The sequence below is a fragment of the Notamacropus eugenii genome, chromosome 6 (assembly GCF_028372415.1).
Source record: "Notamacropus eugenii isolate mMacEug1 chromosome 6, mMacEug1.pri_v2, whole genome shotgun sequence".
Lineage (NCBI taxonomy): Eukaryota > Metazoa > Chordata > Mammalia > Diprotodontia > Macropodidae > Notamacropus > Notamacropus eugenii.
In genome coordinates, this window is record NC_092877.1 from 156405633 (window position 1) to 156427548 (window position 21916).

A 21916-nucleotide genomic window follows, 5' to 3' on the forward strand; every position below is an offset into this window, starting at 1 on the left:
AGTCAGTATCAGAGGTTTTACTCTACCTCCTCCCCTCTTAACCTTTGGTAATCTTTGGTGATCTTACTTTGTCCTTAGTTCAAGACACTTCGTATAATAATACTGTAGCCTTATCTTCATTCCTTCATACCTTAGCCAACATCCAACCATTCTTAAAATGTTCACAGCAGGAAGATAGCCAAACCTTCCCACTATGCAACAATTCTCCAATCATGTAATTGTCATGGTACCTATTCAGCCTCAGATATAAGTTATCATTGTACAGTGACAATTCAAATATGTTACTATTGCAATGCACTTATGTAGTACACTTCCATGTGTAACTGTGTGCAAAGTAAATAGAATAAGTAAAATTATTAAATTTGTTGACCAAAAATCTAAAAACTTTACATCAAAAACCTTTAATATTCTATTTTACTCCTTTTGGAGCAGTTATTCTATTCAGTTGTAACTGAAGTAAAAATTTTGTTATGTATTCATTAACGTTTAATTATGAAACCACATCACATTGAATATTAAGCAGACATTTGACAATGCATGCTTCTAAATCTAATCAATGGGCTTTATATAGGGTTTAAATCAAATTGCCAAGCTTTTAAGTATGTTTATTCCATCATTTCTTAGCCTTTCATGACATGTGATATGAGGATACAAGTTGGGCAATAATGTCACATCTTCATTTGATAATTTCTGTTATTCAAGAATAATTCTTCTTTTCGACATATTACAGAGTTTATAATTTTTAATGGTACAAGATTTCCAGGCCCACAGGAAATAAAATGTGCCCCAAATGTTTGTGTGTATATAACTTTTTTACAGTCTAATTAAGAGTTCGAGATTGTGCTCATGTACAATTCTTACAATAGTTTTGACATTGGCTTGAATAAAAAAAAGTTTCAAGAGCAAATAATTACCATTTACCTTTCTTCACACTTCCAATCTTTGCATTTTTGCCTATGAAGGGTACCAATTTTTTTCTATGACAATTAGGCAAAGTAAAATAAATAAAGATAGAGACCTTTATTAACTTAATTTTTAGCTGTAGATTGTGAAGGACTCCTAAATAACGTGTCTGAAAAGAGGAGTTACTGTTGCATCCTCTCCTAGGTAAATATAATTTTCTTATTTCTCTTCTGACTTATTTATCCAAAATAAAATAATTGGCTTTTAAAAGATTTCATTAACCTTCAAGAAACTATTTTAAATACAAATGATTGTGGATGGTAAAATAGGAAAGAAGAAACAATAAGTGACAATTTCATCTGAATAAGGACTGAACTAATGGATATTTTACTACTTCTTATAGGTTACAATCAAACTTTTGTCACAGTGAATTTTTAGAATGGAACTTTTATTTTAAATTAAACAGTCAGTACATGACTTAAATAGGACTTGAAACCAGGCCTTTATGGCTTTGGGAATGACTCTCTATCTTTTCTTTTCATCCATTATCACCATCCTGTGAGAAAATTCAACAATAGCAAGTAAAACTCAGGTAAAAGATTAATTTTATGTGTACTACATATTTGATGACAGACACATTTTTAGAGTTCTAAGGGAATTCAAAGCTCATATATTCCAGCTCTCTTAAATGAGAAAAATAAGATCCACAAAAGTTCCAAATAACAGTCAAGATTTGGATGTAGGTCTTTTGACTCTAATTCTAGTGTTTTCATATTTCCTCTCATCAGTAACTACTATAAAAAGAAGGAACCACTAGGACAGAGTCATATTTCATGATGACAAAGTTCCTGAGACAAAATAGAAAACAAAGTCTGGAAAGTTAGAAGTGGAGGGAGCCTGAAGGGGAATAAAAGAAGTGCAGTGGAATATTCTTATGGAGGTTCTCATAAGTTGTTCGTTATATACCCGTAGATGTCTTATAGTCAAAAGAAAAGTTAGGACTAAAAATACAGATTTTTGTAATTGCACAAAATATTACTTGAAATTATGGGATTAAATTAAATTATTGTGGAGGAGAAGAGATTCTGAGACAGATCATTGGGAAATACCCACATTAAGTAGTCAAAAAGAGAATGAGGATTCAAGATTGTTTAGTAGTTGAGTAAAGAAGACATAAGGTCTTTTAGATCAGAGGAAGAAGTGAATATTCAATAAGGACTGGTGACCTAAGGGGACAGAATTTGAAAAGGTCAAGAAGGATAAGTAATGAGAAAATATTACATTGGATCTGGAAACTAGGAATTTCTTGGTAGCTTTGAGGAAACAAGTGGGAATACAGATCTTAATATAAGGGTCACATTATAATGTCATACTATTACATGACTTGAGAGAGGGTAATGAAGAAGTACAGGTATTCATTATAAACAAATTTTGCAAGAAGGTAAGCAACAAAGAGAAAATGGAATATGAAACATTTGTTGGATAGAACAGTAGGGTCAAAGAAAGAGTTTTTGATGTCAGAGAGAACAGGATATTTCACAATAAAACATAAGAGGTAACCAGTGGACAAAGTGAGATTAAAGAGTCATGAGAAACAGGACTGGACTTAGGTAGAAGTAATGAACCAAGGACAAAGAGGAAGAGAAAAAAAAGAATAGTGTAAAACTAAGGAGGAAAGATGAAAAAAGAAAAAAAATGAGAAAAGTAGAATTATTTAGATGAATTTTGCCTATGTTTATATTTACATGATTAGTCATCCCTCCACATTCCTTTTCATTATGAAATTTATACTTTTGCTATGTTATTTTTTAGCAATTAGATCAATGAATTACATCATACTCTGTAATAAAGGTAACACTATATACAAATGGAGGTCATTCTCCTCAAATTAACTCAACTGTTGGTGCACGTATGCATATGTACATTTGACAAATATTTATGAAATAGGCATAGTTAATTACATTAGCTTTACATTTATCAATTGTAATGCTGTATTTAATTAGTCATAAGTATATTTGGAATAAAAGTGTCATACAAACATCATTTTTATCTCACTTCATATAAACTTAATATATGAAAAATAAGATTTACAGACAAGGTTATTTAAAATGGGAATTTCTTTTGCCTAAGGATTCTTCATTTTGCAAAATAATTCATTCTGTTCTTTGACATTTTAATCTTACCTTTTCACCAGAAGATAGAAATTGATCATTCAAAATCTATTTTATTTTAGATGAGACAAGTATCCACTTCTTCCTCCTTCTCTTTTTTCCCCTCATCCTTTTCCTTCTTATCACCATCACCATTATCATCTCCATCACCATCACCATCTCCATCATCATCACCATCATCATCATCATCATCATCATCATCATCATCATCATCATCATCATCATCATCATCATCATCATCACCAAACACTTTTTAAACCCTCAGTGTGTTTCAGGTGCTGTATTAAGTGCTAAGGATCCAAGGAAAGGCAAAAGTCTACATCCTCAAGAGTATAATTTATAAAAGGAATTGTGTGAGATGACCTTTGAGAGGCGAAAAAATTGCTTTAGAAATAGGATATGACAGAAAAAAAATCTGACTTACAAAAATTTTTAAGAAAATATCTACTGTGCTACAGAGAGTCACTGAGATACAAATGACTCATGCAGAAAAACAGCCTTACTTTTTCACCCTTTTCTGATCAAGTCTTAGACTATATAACTTAGTTGTTTGTAGAAGTTTTTTGTTTTCTTTCAAATTTTCAGCATTAGCTGAAAGCATATTTGTTTTTGGTCTTCTACATTTTTCTTCTTCATTAAGTGTTGTAAGTTAACCATAATTTTAAAATGGTACAAATAGTCTAACAGGAACACATGGAAAATATATACACATGACAGATTTTTTATTTCTAAAAGAATCTTTGATCCTTGCCAAGATTTTTAAGATGGACTTGATATTCAACTGTTAAGAATATCCAGAAATCTAATTGGCCAAACTTTTGGAGAAGATATTCCCTTCCCCTTTTCAATGACTACCTCTTCATATATTTCTCCTTTAGGAGTAGTAGTAATAGTAGTAGTAGTAGTAGTAGTAGTAGTAGTAGTAGTAGTAGTAGTAGTAGTAGTAGTAGTAGTAGTAGTAGTAGTAGTAGTAGTAGCAGCAGCAGCAGCAGCAACAGCAGCAGTAGTAGTAAAGTAGTAGTAGTTATAGTAATGGTAGTAGTAACAGTAGTAATATTAGTGTAGTGTGTGTGTTCATCCATCGTTGCCAAAGAAGACCATGCCATCAGAGAAATGATGACATCACTTGCATTTGACTTTGTTTTGAGTGAGGGAGGGCTGTGCAGGTCACCAGCCTCACTTCTCCTCCAGAGCCATCTGAATCCAGTGACCAGATATTCATCAGGATGACTGGAGATGACTGAGGATGAGGCAATGGGGGTTAAGTGACTTGCCCAAGGTCACATGGCTAGTGAGTGTTAAGTGTCTGAGGTGAGATTTGAACTCAGGTCCTCCTGACTTCTGCACTAGTGCTCTATCCACTGCACCACCTAGTTGCCCCTAGTCTAGTAGTAATGAGAACAGCAATAACAACAGCTAGCATTTATATACCACGTTAAAACTTGTAAAGCACTTTACAAATATTCTTTATTTTATCCTTACAAGAACCTGGGGAGTAGTGCTACCACTACCTCATTACATAGATTATGAAACTGAGAAAACAGAGGTTAAGTGATTTACCCATGGTTGTACAGCTAATAAATGTCTGAGGGTAGACTTGAATTCAAGTTTTCTCTGACTTCAGATCCAGTTCTCTAATCATTATTTCACCTATCTACAAGTTAGTACTTTTAAAAATCTTCTTCCATGGTGTCATCTAAAAGATTATATTTTATACAGTTCATAAAAGTATTTAAATCCTGATAGTTTCTAAATCTTCTTTCTTCCATTGAAAAAAAGTGGAAACTATTTCACCCAGAAGATTCAGGTGCTCCTTTTAAAATATAGGGATACTGTGTCAAAGATTGTACTGTTGTGATGTGGGGTAAAGTGGGGAGGGGAAATAAAATGGGAAGAGGAAATTTTGTGCAACACAGTATTCTTAATAGAAAGTCTTTTTGACATTCATTGTATTCTTTGATATGTGTTCTGTATTCCTAGTCATTCATTTCTGTCTTGAAGAGTAATGTGACACGATATTTTATTAGGCTGCTTTTGCTTCAGTGGTTACAAATGTAGGAGCTATTTCATTATCCAATGTCTTTTTAAATACATAGTATTCCATTTGATGGATCTGTGAAAACAGTCTATTTGAGAAGCTCAGTGGAGAAGTGCTCAGATAGATTTCCTCTAAATTATTATCTGGATTTTGTATTTTTTGTTGTTCTTGGGTATTTGAAATAAACAGAGAAGTGCAACCAAGTGTTTATTAACAGGTAGCATCATTCAACCATTTTTGAGCTGTATAGATTCATAAAAAAAGATTGTAAAAGGAAAGGAAGAATCTTCCCATTGTTTATTAGAATATTGGATTTAATGAGTTGAGTCTGAGCAGCTATAATAATTTATGCATATATGTATGTTTGTGTGTTTATGAGGGTGTGTATATAAACATATCCTACATACCCACACACACACACACATATATATATATACATACACATATTTATACACATATACCTTTATGTGTATGTATGTGTATACATTTAGAAAAAAATCCTTCCAGAAGAACATTGGCTGTTTTCTGCATATTATTTAAACATGAACACTGGCTAATTTCTATTGTGTAATGATTGGTGCACATATATTTTGTTTTGGCAAAACTCTTACTGAAAATTTTATCCAAATAATTTGATATATATTTTTTAGTCTATTTCAATTTTTTTTGTAATCTCATTTTTACCAGTTTCAAAAGACTGACATCATAAACTTTATTTTTTTTCCTGTTACGGAGTGCTTCAGAAAGATGTCAGTCTTAAAATACGTCAGTCTTCCAAAGGTTAATAAACAAGGTCACAGCTTAATAGAAAAGATAATTGGCATATATAGAATATATTTAGGATGACTTAATATATTTTTCCTAGCTTTTGATGTTTATATTTGACTTTTAATAAATACTTTTCACATTTGACATAAAGCTATTACAAAGTCAGTTTCATCTGTAAGTTTAGTTTGATAGGACTTTGCTATAGAAAAATCCTACTTTTTGAAACAATTATAAATTTTTATTTCAAAAGGATGATTGGAAACTGAGGTCCAGAAAAATAGCAGGCAAAAAAATAAATTATTTTAACATGAATAACCACATATTTAAAAAAATTAACCTAATGTCTCAGTTGGAATATTTTAAGAATCTCAGTAACATGAATTCTTCATTTCATTGCTTTAATAGAACTACATAACTTTTTTAATGAAGATCCTATCATCTGTTCCAAGACAGGATCATAGACTGATTCCTCCTTATTTTGTGGTTAAAATTACAAATCATTTTCAGTTTAGCATGCAATTCAAATTTTATTTTTGCTCCTTTGTGGAGCAGCCCTAGACAATAGAATGTCAAAATTCTATTTACAGTTCTTAGTAGCCAAAAATAGTAAGTTATAAATTAGACATACATTACATACAAAATCTTATGCATATACACACATTTATATATATTTAGGTCTGAAGAAATACCATAAGTCTGGAGGTGAAATAATTTTTCTGTTTTTTTACTGTTTCTTATTTTCAGGAAAACACTTTTTTAAAGAATGAATAAATAAGACTCACCTCAGGTCACCAGCATTCTAGGCTAGATGTAATATGGTCATTAATATTTCACTTGAAGCCTAGAATGAATATTGAGACCAGTGCAGTTATATTATTTTCTCTTCACAATTTAATGCCCTTAAAAAAAGCCACAACAGCATCACTTTTTTTTTTTCCTTATGAAAAACTTTAGTGAAAAGCAGGCAAGAAACATATACTGAGCTCTTCTGAAATATAATAAGGTGGTGAAAAATAAAAAATAAGATATAGTATCCTCCTTTGTGCTTTTATGAAACATAATTAGAGGGTAGTTTCACATATTTAACTATGTCAAAGTTGCTCATATCAAACATTCAAAAGTACCGAGTAAAGGTTGGAGATGAGTGTGGTAATCCAAGTCTGATCCCTGGAGACAGCCACAGGAAGCAGTCATATTTTAGACACATTGATCAACATAACTTAATAGAGAGAAGAAGCTCATCCAGTTAATGGGGTATATATGTAAAAAAAACAGAATTCAGAATAATTCAGTTGTACTTAGAAAAAAATTAACAGGAACTTTAACCCAAATAGCAACTCTGGAAAGGGGTAAATTAAGAAATGAGATTTTGGAGTTCTTACCCCAAAGTGGCTGGTAAAAGAGGTGAAAAGATTTGAAAAGACACATTAAAGTTTTTTATACTTTAGTCTAAATGAGGACTTAGAAAATTACTGAACAGTGAATGGGAATTGTGTTTGATGATATATATGAAGATAGGTTAGAAAGTCAAGGTTATATAAAGGTACAGAGGTAAGAAGATATTGGAGCTACAACATAATTTAGAGATAATATGATTCCTATCCTCATTTTAAGGGCAAATATATGACACAGTGGGTAGAATGCTGGGTTTGGAGTCAAGAAGACTCATTTATTTTTTGAGTTCAAATTTGGCCCTGGGTAAGTTACTTAATCCTATTTGCTACATTTTCCTCATCTGTGAAATGATCTGGAGAAGGAAATGGCAAATCACTCCAGTTTCTTTGCCAAGAAAACCCCAAATGAGGGTTACAAAGACTCAGACATGACTGAAAAAGATTATCAACAACATCCTCATTTTATAGATGAGGAAACTGTGTCCCAGAGAAAAGACATGATTTGCCTAAATTTATCTAGCTAGAAAATGAAAGAGTCTCACTTAAATCCAAGTCATCTCAAGTTGTCAGGTCAGTGTTTTTTTTCTAGTATAGTATGCCTAATAAAAATCATAATTATGTTAATAACTAGCAGATAGTACTTTGCAAAAATAAATGTTTGTCTAACTCTTTGCAAATATTGGATTATTGAAATTATTTTCTTTTCCTTTATAAAATACTAACAGGACATGAGAATGCAATTTTGAAGACTAAAGAGAAAAGGAAATATTGGACATAGGATTGGCGATTTTATTGGTAACATAGGAGAAATTAAAAATGGAGAATAGACTATGAGGACAAATTTCAGTTATAAATGGCATACTAAAGTATGTTTGATAATTATACACTTTCAAGATTCATGTTTATCCTTTCTTTTAGTAACATACACTGATGCTCTGGGTGGCCCAGAATAACAGTAACATAACTTGGCATTTGTTAGCAAATTTTCATCATTTGTTGAGATTTGTTGTTTCAAGATGTACAGTTGATAGATTTCTCTTGAGAATTGTTGTCTTTCACCACATATTTCCAAAAACTTTTCTTCTCCCCTCCACAATTTTCCTTCCTCTACCTGTACTCCTTTCACCCTGGATGGATAGGAAAAATATGCTTATATTAAGTATTAATCATTTAATACTATTTTGACATTTCAAAGAAATTGGCCTTTGAAATAGATCTCATTTTTTGTGAAAATCTAGTTGTATGTTCAGACTTCATCTTTCTTTTCAATAACATTTAAAAATTATAATTAAAAATCTTCTGCATTGACTTGATAATTTTACAGCTTTTGTTTTGTAATATTTCCTATTTGTAAGGTATAAATGAAGGAGATATGTTTTCAGTATTGAATCATTGAATTCTTTATTGTGTTTTGATTCCATCTTTTTTCTTCCCAGGATACCACATATTAAGACATTTCAGTTTATCTAAAATATCCCATGGTTCCTAATTGCCATTACTAAGGAACATGAATATTTATTACTAATGTAGTCCACAGCTTCTCCCCCCTCACTCAACTCAGGTTCAAAGCATCATATAGTCACCAAACTATCACTCCTGATTCTTATCTATATTTTTTAATTCTTTAGAAGTCAGCCTGATAACAGTTCACAATTAATTTTAATTAAATAGAAGTATAAATGAAGGAAATATATACCAATCTCTTCTTTATTAAACTTGAATTATCACAAGTACACACATATTCGGTGGAAAAATTGGACATTTTGATGAATTATTACTAATATGCATATATTGTATGAAGAAGTTCAAATTCAGAGAACATGTATGAGAATTTCAGATACATAGAGGGATAACTTATGGATTCAACACTAAAAATTCCCCTGTGTCTTCTACAGATGTCATTGGATTGCTCTCTGCAAACCTGCTCCAATCTGGCTGTTACTTTCCACTGTTGTATACCAGGAGCTACTCACTCTGCTACTTGCCACTACCCATTGTTTTCCCATCCCAATAGCCATCAACTCCAGCTATTTTCAGGGTTCCTTAACAACTTATATCGGTTTTTTGTTATTGCTTTCCTAATAGGTTCAAAACAGAATTTTGTTGTTGATTGGTGTATTTTTTTTTTGTTTTATAGGTATTAAAAATTATGCTTTTTTTCCTCCTATCCTTTCCCTCACACATCAACTGAGGATTTTTTTCATAAAAATTCCTCTTATTCATGCATAGTCTGGAAAAAAAAAAACACATGCCTGAATTGACCATGTCCAAAAATTTATGTCTTTTCTTGAATTTTTAATTCATCCCTCAGCCAAGAGATGAATGGCATGATTGATTTTCTCTTTTGGATTCATGGCTTATTATTGCATTGCATTCTAAACTCTTTCCATGTATGTTCTCCATGTAATGTTCTTAACATTTTATAAATTGTTTTTTTTTGTTTTTTTGGTCTGCTCATTTGCTTTGTATCAGTTAACAAAGGCCATCCTAGTTTCCTTTAAAATTGTCAATCTTATAATTTATAATTTCAGAATAATATTCAATTATAACTAATGTATAATTCATTTAACCATTCTTTAGTTGGAGGATAAATTTGTAGTTTCCAAATTTTGGCTACCATGAAAATAGCTGCTATAAATATTTCTGTACATAGAGATCATTTTCCTCTTTCTTTGATTACTTTGATGTATGAATCTAGTAGTGGTAGAGCAACATTTGTTTTACTTTTCTTTTTTAGTTTCTAAGCATATTTTTAAATTGCTTTCCAGAATTATTGAACCAATTCATAGCTCCACCAACAGTGAGTGAATGTACTTGTTTTCCCACAACCTATCAACATTTCTCAATTACTTCTTTTGTTATGTTTGCTATTCTGATAGAGGTAGAAAAGTTGTTTTAATTTATATCTCTCTGTTGGTATTATGTAATAATTTTATATGACTTTATAACTTGATTTTTTTTTTGAAAAATGCATGTTAATATGATTTGACTGTCTATTGTGAATGACTTCTAGTTTTGAGAAATTTGAATTAGTTCTTTATATATTTTTAAATGAGATCTTTATTTGAGAAAATTGCCATGGGATTTCCCCTGAGTTACTTGTTCTCCTTCTAGATTTTACTTCATAACATTTATTTGTGAAATTTATTTTTATATAATCAAAGTTGTACTTTTATCATGTGCAATTCTATTACTGGTTTATCGCAAACTCTTCATGATTGAAAAGATAATAGTTTCCTTTCTCCTTTAATTTATTTATAATTTCACCTTTTATATCTTGGTAATATATTGTATCCATTTTTCTTGATGTATACTGTGAGATATCATTGGTATAACCCTAATTTCTGCCAGACTGCTTTTCTGTTATCCCGGTTTTTGTCAAATAGTGAATCAAATAGATTCAAAAGACTGAACTAAATATTTTCCCTGTTATCTTTTTTTAAATATCTTTTCCTCCTTAATAAATTGCATCTTATTATTTTTGTTTACTAGGAATTTTGCTAGATATCAGTTATATATTTTTTTCTTGTGATTCAAAGAATAGAATGAAATGCTACTACTACATTTACCCTGAAAATTAGCTAAAAATTCAGGTCATTGTTGAAAGTGGATATTCAGTTATATACCGCACACACACACACACACACACACACACACACACATTTCTTTATTAGAGATACACAAAAAGAGTGATATGTGAAAATAATATAAAATTTTAATAGATTAGAAACCAGATCTGTACATTTTTAAACAACTTGATTCAAATTTTCTGTTTTATTTCTTAAAATAACAAAGTATTTACAAAGCATATCAGTCATCTCTGGCTGCAGATTTGTACTTCTTATTTAAATGACCCATTGGAAGAGACTGTCAACACTGAGCTGTGCAATGTTGAGAATGTCACAAAAATGAAGAAAAAAATTATTTTTTACATCTCAAATTTCTCTTTTTAAAGGTATCTTCTCAGTCCTCAGTTTGGCATCTGAATGTACCACTCTTGCTGCTGAACTTCCCAAAGTATCCTATGTGAAGGCCCTTGATGTCTGGCTAATTGCTTGCCTTCTCTTTGGGTTTGCATCACTGGTAGAGTATGCTGTGGTTCAGGTGATGTTAAACAATCCCAAACGAATTGAAGCAGAGAAGGCCAGGATTGCCAAGGCAGAGCAAGCAGAAGGGAAAGGTGGAAATGCAGCTAAGAAGAACACAGTCAATGGTACAGGGACTCCTGTTCACATCAGTACTTTACAGGTGAGTATGCTTTTAAGCAGGCAAAACACTTTTCACATTCTCTTGTTGACCTTGTGGGCAAGACATTATTTCTATTAATGCAAAGTACTTGGAATTTTTGGGCAGTCGTTTATCCTTGGAAATTAAAATTTAAAAAGAGATTAACTAGCATTTATAGGACTTTAAGCTTTACAAAACATTATATATTACCTGATTTGATCTTCATCACAGCATTATGAGATAGGTATTATTTTCACCATTTTTCAAATGAGAAAACTGAGATGAGGGGTTAAATGATTCATCCAGTGACAAAGAGCTAGTAAATGTGTGAAGGAGGATTTCAATTAAGTTCTTTCTGAGTCCATGTCCAGATATTTCTTCAATAAGCCATTTACCTACCATTACACACAACTAAGAATAAAATGAAAAGTATATACAAAAAATAATGCTTGTTACCTGAAACATTACTTATTGAAAAACAACCCAAAGCAAAACAATTAATTTAAAAATAAAAATAAAGAATAAAAAATAAACTTTCCTTTTTCATGAAGTCTATTTTTTTTTTTTTTTGCAGTCAAGCTAAAGAGGGGAGAACTTTAATTGCTTATGGTGCATAGTAAAAATCCTCAGGCATATTTATTTTACGGCCACAAAGACCAGAGTTCATTATAAAATAATCTTCCCAGTTTTTCATAGTATATGAAATATATGTGTTTGCCACAGCTGTATGTGGAAAATAACAAATGAGATCACTGAATTTATGGGCTCAGCTATGCTACTTTTACTTTTCACAGAAGTTCTTTCAAATCAAGCTAATGACACCCTTAAGTAGTATAACCTATTTAAGTAGGTCAGCATTTTAATTTTCTACTTCCCATGCTGCTCTTGGGCTACAAGGTTTTTAAATCACTGTGAAATATTATTACTGAATCAAGTCAGTGACTCTTCAAGATAAAATCATGTTAGAGTGTTGATGGGAGATTTTGTTTTTCTGGGAGAAATGTAATTTGGCATGATTACTATTGAATGACAGCAGACTTCAAATAAATATACATACATATATATTTAAATATATATGTGAAAGTATACATACATACATGCATATGTATGTATATGTGTATACACACACATATATATATGTATACATATATATATATATAATTTTGAACTTAATACTTTGATGCTGGATTTTTAATGAGAATTTGTGAGTATAAGTTAATTTAGCTTTCATATCAGCATTAGGCTCCCATCAATATAAGCTGACTGTAAAATTAAAATATTCATGTGATTGAAAATCATTTTGAGGTACATTAAGAAATTACCACAAGGCAACTAGAGATGCAACTTGGTTGCACAAAAAATTATATTTTCTTGATTTATCAACTTTGATGTGAACGTGCAGTTATGCTTTTCTTTTCAGGAATTTCTTTGTTCTAAAATATGCTATCTTTTGAAATACAAGTGTTGCCTAATTATTTTAATCATAATACATAATACATACACACGTAATACATAGTGTAATTATAATTGCCTCTGTCAAAATTATAATAATAATAACACTGAGTTATAATAGCAATTGGAAAGCGGAATATATTTAAAGCCAATTTAAGAAAAATGTTGCTCTTACTGAGAAAGGAAGGATGACAGAGAAAAACTACATATGGTGGTTAATATCTGTCTTCCTTTTCTAGTATGGCTTCTCCAAATATAAATTCTAAAACTTTGGATTCTACAGTGTATGTCAGAATTTCACAGCCATGCATAGAAAAATGTAAAATCAAATCATCTTTCTATCTTTACTAAGGTAGTGTTTTGGCCAGGTCTCCACATCAGCTGTCTTTAGTTATAGTGGTACAGTAGACTGAGGGCAAGAATTTGAATTTGGAATACTTAGATTGAAATCCCATCTTTGATACTGGCTGTGATCTTAGACACATCATTTAGCCTCTGTGAGTCTTGGGTGACTCACTGAGACTTAATAACTAAGTAATAGAGAGGTCAAGGTGGGTGATTTGCACTATCACAGGGAAACTACATTGGGAACTCCCCATTCTGATGAAATCACAGATTCTACCCCACTCAGATAGAAAACACAACCTTTTCCTCATCTGTGCATAAAATGAGTTATTTATTTGCCTGACTCTGGTTTCTTAAGTTAGAATCCAGCAGAATACTACCCTTTAGATAAGTAAAAGATCTAAAGAAGATGTTATATACTGTACAGCATAGTAACATTTTCTGTTTATCATGAATTATATTTTTGCCTAACAGCCTCTCAGTTTTTTGGTATACTTAAAGCAAAAGGGTTCAAGTGTGAAAGAAAAAAGAAAATAACTTGACCCACTGGGTCATTTATATCTGTTTCACACATGATCCTCATTATAACTGGCTTAATTTCTGCTACTAGCAAATTTGGGAAGTGACATAACTTTATGCAAGAAAGGGAAATAAGTCTCATACTTATCAAGGAGATGCCATAAAAACTATAAAATTTGAATTAGGTATATATGATATCACCTTGTAAGTGCATACTCTGAGTATGGTTTTGTCAATTTTGTGTTACTGAGAAGCAAGTTCTTACTTGGCACTATTAATTGATTCCTGTGTTTATTATTCTTTGGATATTATTACTGCTTTTCTTTTGGAATTCTTTCTTTGCTTCTTTTCAGCCAATGAAGCCATATGTAAGTCTGAATAGAACATCTAACATACTTTCTTTTAAAGTTTTTGAGTTACACAAAAACAACATGAAATTCAAAAGTGAAAATCTCAAACTTCTCCAGGAGAATTGACAACATCCATTGTCACAAAAAGACAGCTCAGCTTTCATTGTAACTAACTTTTAGATTAATTGGCATTATGCCTTTGTTTTCTTAAGGGTAAGTTCACTATGTGTCAATAATTTCCCATTTGGTGATTAGAATGACAGCACAACAAATTTGTATTTAGAATAGACTTTGTATAAATTATACAGGTAATCACTCAGTCAAAAGACATTTACTATGTCTCTACTATGTTTCAGGCACTGTTTTAATCACCTAGGATACAAAATATTAAAAACAAAAAAAAAATCTCAGTTCTCAAAGAACTCAGTCTAATGGAGGAGAGACAATATACAAACAGCTATGTATGAACAAAATGCATAAAGAATAAACTGGGGGTAGTTTCAGAGGGAAAGTATTAAGATGAAGGAAGACTGAAAAGGCTTCTTGCAGAAGATGAGGATTAGATTTAGACAAAGAAGTCAGGAGGTGGAAATAAAGAGGGAAAACATTTATGGGAGGCAGTCAGTAAAATATCCTGCAGTGTTGTGGGGAGGGAGAGTTAGGTATGAGAAGACCAGAAAGGTAGGAAAGAGCCAGTTTATGAGGGCCTTTAAAAGCCGAGGAGTTTTATATTTGATTCAGGAAGTAATAAGTAGACACTAGAGTTTTTCAGTTGGAGGAAGAGTTGTGTTATCAGACCTATATTTTAGGAATATCATTTTGATAGCTGAGTCAGTGATGAGTTGGAGTGGGGAGACTTGAGAATGGAAGATTGAGAGAGGTCCTAAAGAAAATGAGAGCCTATAGAGTCATATCTTAAAAATTCTTTAGACTATTAAATGCCACAGCTGTTTAGGAAAAATGCAGTTTAAATTTTGAAATAACTTACTTTGGCTCTGGGTATTATGACATTTTAAATTGACGCTTATCCTGTAATTGTTAGAGATAGCAAAGACTAGGAGAGACTTCAAAAAGGAAAATCAAGTAAGTAGCCATTATTAGTCCAGGCAAGAGGTGATGAGGGCTTGAATTAGTTTTGTAGCCATGGGGAAAGGAAAGTGTGGAAGTTTGGAAGAGAGAGACAGAGATAGAAAGAAACAGAGAGAGGGAGGGAGAGAGTGAGAGAAAGAGTGAGAGAGAGAGAGAGAGAGAGAGAGAGAGAGAGAGAGACAGAGAGAGAGAGACAGAGAGACAGAGAGACAGAGAGAGACAGAGACAGAGAGACAGAGAGAGAGAGAGAGACAGAGACAGAGACAGAGAGAGAGAGAGAGAGAGAGAGAGAGAGAGAGAGAGAGAGAGAGAGAGAGAGAGAGAGAGAGAGAGAATGAGCAGGCATGAATGAGTTATAATCAGTGCTGTTAAAGAGACTGACCATATCATTGAGGTGACAGAACTATTGAAATATCTAAGATTCTAATTTTGAAGGCCATGTAATAAAAAAACAGGGTGTCATTCAAATACAGAATTGTTTCATTTCTCAGTAGCAGTACATTTAAATAGCTAAAGAGCTAATACCGTGTTCTGAGGTCTTTCAATTATACTCCAAGAGTAGCGCAAAGCAGGGGAAAATTTGGCATTTTAAAAAATTTGCTATGATACAGAGAAATAATGACGAGTAAAAATAATAAATACCCTTGAAGTGGTCTTATTATTGACAATATTTCACATAATCATAATCTCAAATAATGCAAATTCAAATATGCATGACTATGATTTATTATTTGCACTAATTAGGACTTAATTGGGCTATTTTGAAAAAAAAAATTGAGTAAAAGGGCATCACTGGACTTTCCAAACACATTAATCCAAATAATATATATTTTAATGCTTTATTTCTAGATTATAGGGTAACTATTCAAATTTATAATTAATTCCAGTAGATTAATGATTGTGGTATGATCAGAATACTCTATCAGATTGTTCTTATTGCCCTACTTACCTTCTACCTTTTATCATGTTTATCATAATATATATTATAGTCTTCTAGTAGATTATGGAACTGTGCTGTTTTAAATCATTGTATTCTTAATGGATTACAATGAGATCTGGTGATTGATAATCTTGTTGAACTAAGTTGAATTCAGGTAGTGACATAATTTGAATATTTCATACAGCATACTGTCCTTTGATGAACAGTTAACTCTTTTCCCCCTCTAGGGCAACTGATTCACTCAACTGATAATAAGATGTGAAAGTCTGTTCACTTTATAATTTTGATAAGAATAATTATATGTAAGTCAGCTAATAGAAAGAAGCCTTTGTCCCAGAAGCTGACATCTCTTGAAACAGTCCCAATAAAGAAGGCAAAGACTGAAAGTACAAGGTGATGTCTGCAATGCATCAACCTAAGGGGAGGCAAACATGGATCATGGTTGAATCTTAGTGGCAGGATAGGGTGAAAATGCCTTTCATACCTCCTCTGAATGCACAATTTCAGGAATTCACAATTATAGGAATTCTAACTTGGAATTTTTACAAACACCACTGTTTTGAAGATGAACGTTTTTTTGTCACTCTAATGACAAAATAGACGAATCTCATAAGGGATTTAAAAATATTTTTTCATTGATTTTGTTAAATATTTCTCAATTACATATAAAATTTTAACAATCACATTTTAAAATGCTGAGTTCCAAATTATTTCCCTTCCTCTTTCCTCTCTCCCTTCCTTGAGAAAGCAAGCAATTATATATATATATATATATATATATATATGTATGTATGTATATACATATTTACGTATTATACATGTGAAGTCATGCAAAAGAAATGTCCACATAAGTCATGTTGAAAAAAATTAAAATCCTCAGACAAGATAAAACAATAAAAACAAAGAGAGTACAACAAAGCATGTTCAATCTGCACTCAGAGTTCATCAGTTCTCTCTCCAGAAGTGAATGACATTATACATCATGACCTCTTTGGAATTGTGTTGGGTCATTGTCTCGATCAGAGTGGTTAATTACAATAATGCTGTTATTGTGTAAAATGGGTTCTACTCACTTCACTTTGTATCAGTTCACATAAGTCTTCTCAAGTTTTTCTGAAACCATTCTGCTCATTATTTCTTATAGCACAATAGTATTCCATGACAGACACCAGATTTGTTCCACCATTCCCCACTTAATGGACAGCCCTTTTATTTCCAACTCGTTGCTACCACAAAAGGGGCTATTATATATTGTTTTTCAAAGAGATTGTTTTTCCTTTTTTTTCCATCTCTTTGGGATACAGACCTAGTAGCATTATTGTTCTGTCAAAGATGATGTACAGTTTTATAGACCTTTGGGTTGTTTTAAATTGTTCTCCAGAAAGATTGAACTAGGTCACAATTCCACCAATAGTGCATTAGTGTGCCAATTTTTCAACATCCTCTCTGGCATTAGTCATTTTCCTTTTCCATCATGTTACTGAATCTGATAAAAGTGTGGTATCTCAGAGTTGTTTTAATTTGCATTTTTCTAGTAAATATTTATTTAGAACATTTTTTCATGTAACTTGATAACTTTGATTTCTTCTTTTGAAAGCTGCCTGTTCATATCCTTTGACCATTTACCAACTAGAGAATGGCTCTTTTTTTTTTTTATAAATTTGGATTAGTTACATATAAAATTTTTAAAATGCTGAGTACAAAATTATTTCCCTTTCTCTTTCCTCTCACCCTTCTTGAGAAGGAAAGCAATTTTATATATATATATATATACATATATATATATATATACACACACACATACATATACATCTTATACATGCGAAGTCATGCAAAGCATATGTATGTTTGTATGTATATGTGTATGTATTTGAGAAATGAGAAATTTATCAGAGACATAGTTTTTGGTTTTCTCTTTAATTTTTGTTACATTAATTTTGTTTGTATAAAATCCTTTTAATGGCATGTCATCAAAATTATTCATTTTACATTCTGTGAAGCTCTCTATTCCTTGTTTTGTTATTAACTCTCCATAGAGCCAACAGGTAAATTTTTCCCATTCTCCCATACTTTAATTATATCACCATTTATGTTTAATTATGTATCCATTTTTACCTTATCTTGGTCAAAGTGCAGTGAGCTGTTGGAGTGAGCTGTTGGTCTAAGCTTAGTTTCTGCAAAACTGTTTTTCAGTTTCCCCAGCAATTTTGGTCAAATGTTGAATTTTTTACCATAAAAGTTTGGATGTTTGTGTCTATCAAACTTTAGATTTTTACTGTCATTTAGTACTCTGTATTGTGTTCCTAATCTATTCCAATCATCGACCATTCTATTTCTTAGAAAATATTAGATTGTTTTTTATGATAATTGCTTTGTAATAGTTTGAAATCTGAAGCTGCTAAACCACCCTCCTTTTGTTTGTTACACCAATTCTCTTCTTATTCTTAATCTTTTGTTCTTCCAGATGAATTTTGTTACTATTTTTTCTAGTTCCATAAATAATTATTTTGTAGTTTTATTGGTATGGCACTGAATAAGTAAATTAACTTAGGTAGAATTGTCATTTTTATCATTTTGACTTGTCCTACCCATGAACAATTTATATTTCTCCAACTTTTTGAAAGTGTTTTGCAATTATAATCACATAATCCCTAGATTTGTCTTACAAGGTAGATTCCCCAGTATTTTAGATTATCTGACATTATTTTAACTGGAATTTCTCTTTCTACCTCTTGCTGTTGGGATTTAGTGGTAGTGTATAGAAATGCTGATAATTTATGTGGGTGTAATGCTTTCTTTTACATAAATAACTTTACACAGATAGTGCTATGGGGACATAAGTATTCAACAAATTTAATAATTCAATTAGTTACTTTTTACTCAAAAGAAAACTAGAATTTAACAAATTCTTAATGTAATACGTATCTTTTGCTTATGTTCTCTCAAAATGTGTATTCTACAAAGACACTTTACTTAAGAATGGAAAAAAGTTCTAAGAATATTATGTCTACAACTTTTTATTTATCAGGTTGGTGAAACCAGATGCAAAAAAGTCTGTACTTCCAAATCTGACCTGAGATCAAATGACTTCAGCATTGTTGGTAGCTTACCTAGAGATTTTGAATTGTCCAACTATGACTGTTATGGAAAACCCATTGAAGTCAACAATGGGCTGGGGAAATCTCAGGCAAAGAACAACAAGAAACCTCCCCCTGCGAAACCAGTTATTCCAACAGCAGCAAAGAGAATTGATCTTTATGCGAGGGCATTGTTTCCTTTTTGTTTCTTGTTCTTCAATGTTATATATTGGTCAATATATTTATGATGTATTTTTTCTCCATTTGTGTAAAATGTAAGACCTTTCTTCTTTGTATTCTCAATCACAAAGGCTAGTCTGTGAAATCGTTTGCATATTTGAAGCAATATATTGCATTTTGATGCCATGAGATTGTAATGAAAATACGACATCTTAATTTTGAATGAAAGCATGACACTGTAATGTCTGTGCTCTGATCAGTTAATGTGTATATATGTACAGCATACATCCTGCTTTAGGAATATATGGAAAATAACATACTACATCATTGATCAAATTCAAACAATGCTATTGTTTCTGTAAACATGCAAATATTTCAGGTAACCTGAATAATGAGAAAATGATGTGCACGCTCTCTGATTAATGTCAGTATTCTAGTATATGTAGTATTTCAATGCTCCTTTCTTGTAACTTTCAGGCAAAACCATTTTGTTGTTATATAATTTTCTATGGTACTGTTGAAGAACAAACAGAATTGTAATTCAGTTCATTTAACTTTGTAAGTTGTAAAAATATTGGTTATTCTAATCTGCATTCTGTTAAAAAAATGATAAAGAGCAGAGAATTGCTAATTTTATAAAGAAATCTTGTTTAAAAGACGCCATATCATAAAGGGAAGGTTGGAGGAATATGGGAGTATGTGAAAATGTATCATGCCCTGTTTTTGGTGAAACAAGAAAGACCAAATTAGGAAAGGCAAAATGACAAAATACCCAAGGTAGTAAAATCTTATTGAAGTGATTTTTTTTAAATTGGATAGCACCTTGTTGTTGAGCAGGACTGAAACTGAAGTGATACTGTGGGCACAATACCATAGTGCCTTGAAGAAGAAATAGTAATGCTTTCTTTTGAATATAGAGGCAATGTATGGATGATTTTTCAAAGAAGTAAAAATGTCCCATAGCTAGAACTACTTTGGTACACGAAAAATTCATTAATTACTAAAGGATCTTAGATTGCTAGTTTTTTAAAAATAGTTTTTAAATGATTATACACATTGCACAGACAACTATTTAGTCACATTTATAAATTTTGTGTGATTCTTTTGCTTCCCCATTTGTCTTTTGTGATTTGTTATAAGACATTTAACCACTGTTGTACTATTAGCATTTTCCTAATCAGTTTACTGAAAGGGTAAAAATACTATTAGAACTTTGGTGCTCTTTTAAAGGAATTCAATTTTTTTTCTCCTCATCTTGCTCTCTAGTTAAGATTTACCAACTTTAATCCTTCCAACATAAAAAGTGATTTCAAATTTGAGGATGCATGTGCTTTTTATTTAATATTGTTTCCAAAGGCTTTTATATTTTGTCTTAGAATTTTATTGTTGAAATTCAAAGATATCAACAATTCATATTGGATAAATATTAACAAGCATCCCCATAAAGACTAAATTAAACTCTACATTAATTTAAGTGATTCCTATAAAAGTATCATTTTAAGTGAACGCTGCCACTGTGTATTTCTTCTGATTGCTATATTTGACACATTGGTGTCAAATCTGTTAAATTTTTTTAAATGCTCCTCAGAAGTCATCAAAATTTTATAAACTGGTAGTCTGTCAGGTGGTCTGTTGAAAAAATAGTTCTATGCTAGTTACATGTGAATTGCAAAGTCAGCAAAGAATTAGATGAAACCAGATCACTTAGAGAAGATGTAAGCAACATGTTAATAGACAATTGGTTAAAAAGGTTAAAAATGGGAACATTTCCAGTAATCACAAAGCCCTAATGAGTACAACTACATCAATTTGATGGACCATGTGGAAAATTATCTCCATTTTCCTTTTGAAATCATTTCATCTTTTTAGAACTTAATTATGCATTCATAGTGCTGTTAAATTCCATTAATATTGAGTGTTTTTGATCATGTCAAGCGTAAGAAATTAGGCCTTAAAATGGTAAGTGTACTATAAGGCAGGTTTGTTTTCCTCAATCCATGATACCTCTTATCTGTAGTAATCTGTGTAAATTATTTTCTTTTCTGCTGTGTAACAATATTATTGTGAAATATTTTGCAAAATAAAAAATTCTAATAATCATAACATATTAAAACATACATCTAATGTGTCTTTATTATAGACTGTAGAATCAACACTGAACAATGTTCATAGCAAATTCTAGGACATGACTGTATGTGTATACATACATATGTCATCTGACTTAGTCAGAGGTGTGGTAGCTTGTAATGTTTGCTAAGATTTCTTCTTTGTGTGAAAAGCAAAATTTGTGATTTCACACCTATTTATGGCAATGCATATACACTTTCATTTATTAATGTCAGGCATCAAGAAAAACGCTTGTTAAGGCATGTAAATATCAGATTTGGGAAGACAAGTAAAAATAAGAATAATATTCATGAATTAAATAATTGTTCATTTTTTCTAGATATTAATTGGCATTTG

The 21916-nt window shown here is 31.5% G+C and overlaps 1 protein-coding gene across 1 annotated transcript in view; it reads left to right on the forward strand.

Annotated features, from left to right (window-relative positions):
- GLRB (glycine receptor beta) overlaps positions 1–21570 on the forward strand; it is a 152931-nt gene extending 131361 nt beyond the window's left edge. Inside the window, exons 9-10 of the mRNA XM_072621352.1 lie at positions 11230–11522; positions 19225–21570. Coding sequence (XP_072477453.1) covers positions 11230–11522; positions 19225–19521 — 590 coding nt within the window. The 3' untranslated portion in view covers positions 19522–21570. The remainder of the gene's footprint in view (positions 1–11229; positions 11523–19224) is intronic.
- The last annotated feature ends 346 nt before the right edge of the window (positions 21571–21916 follow it).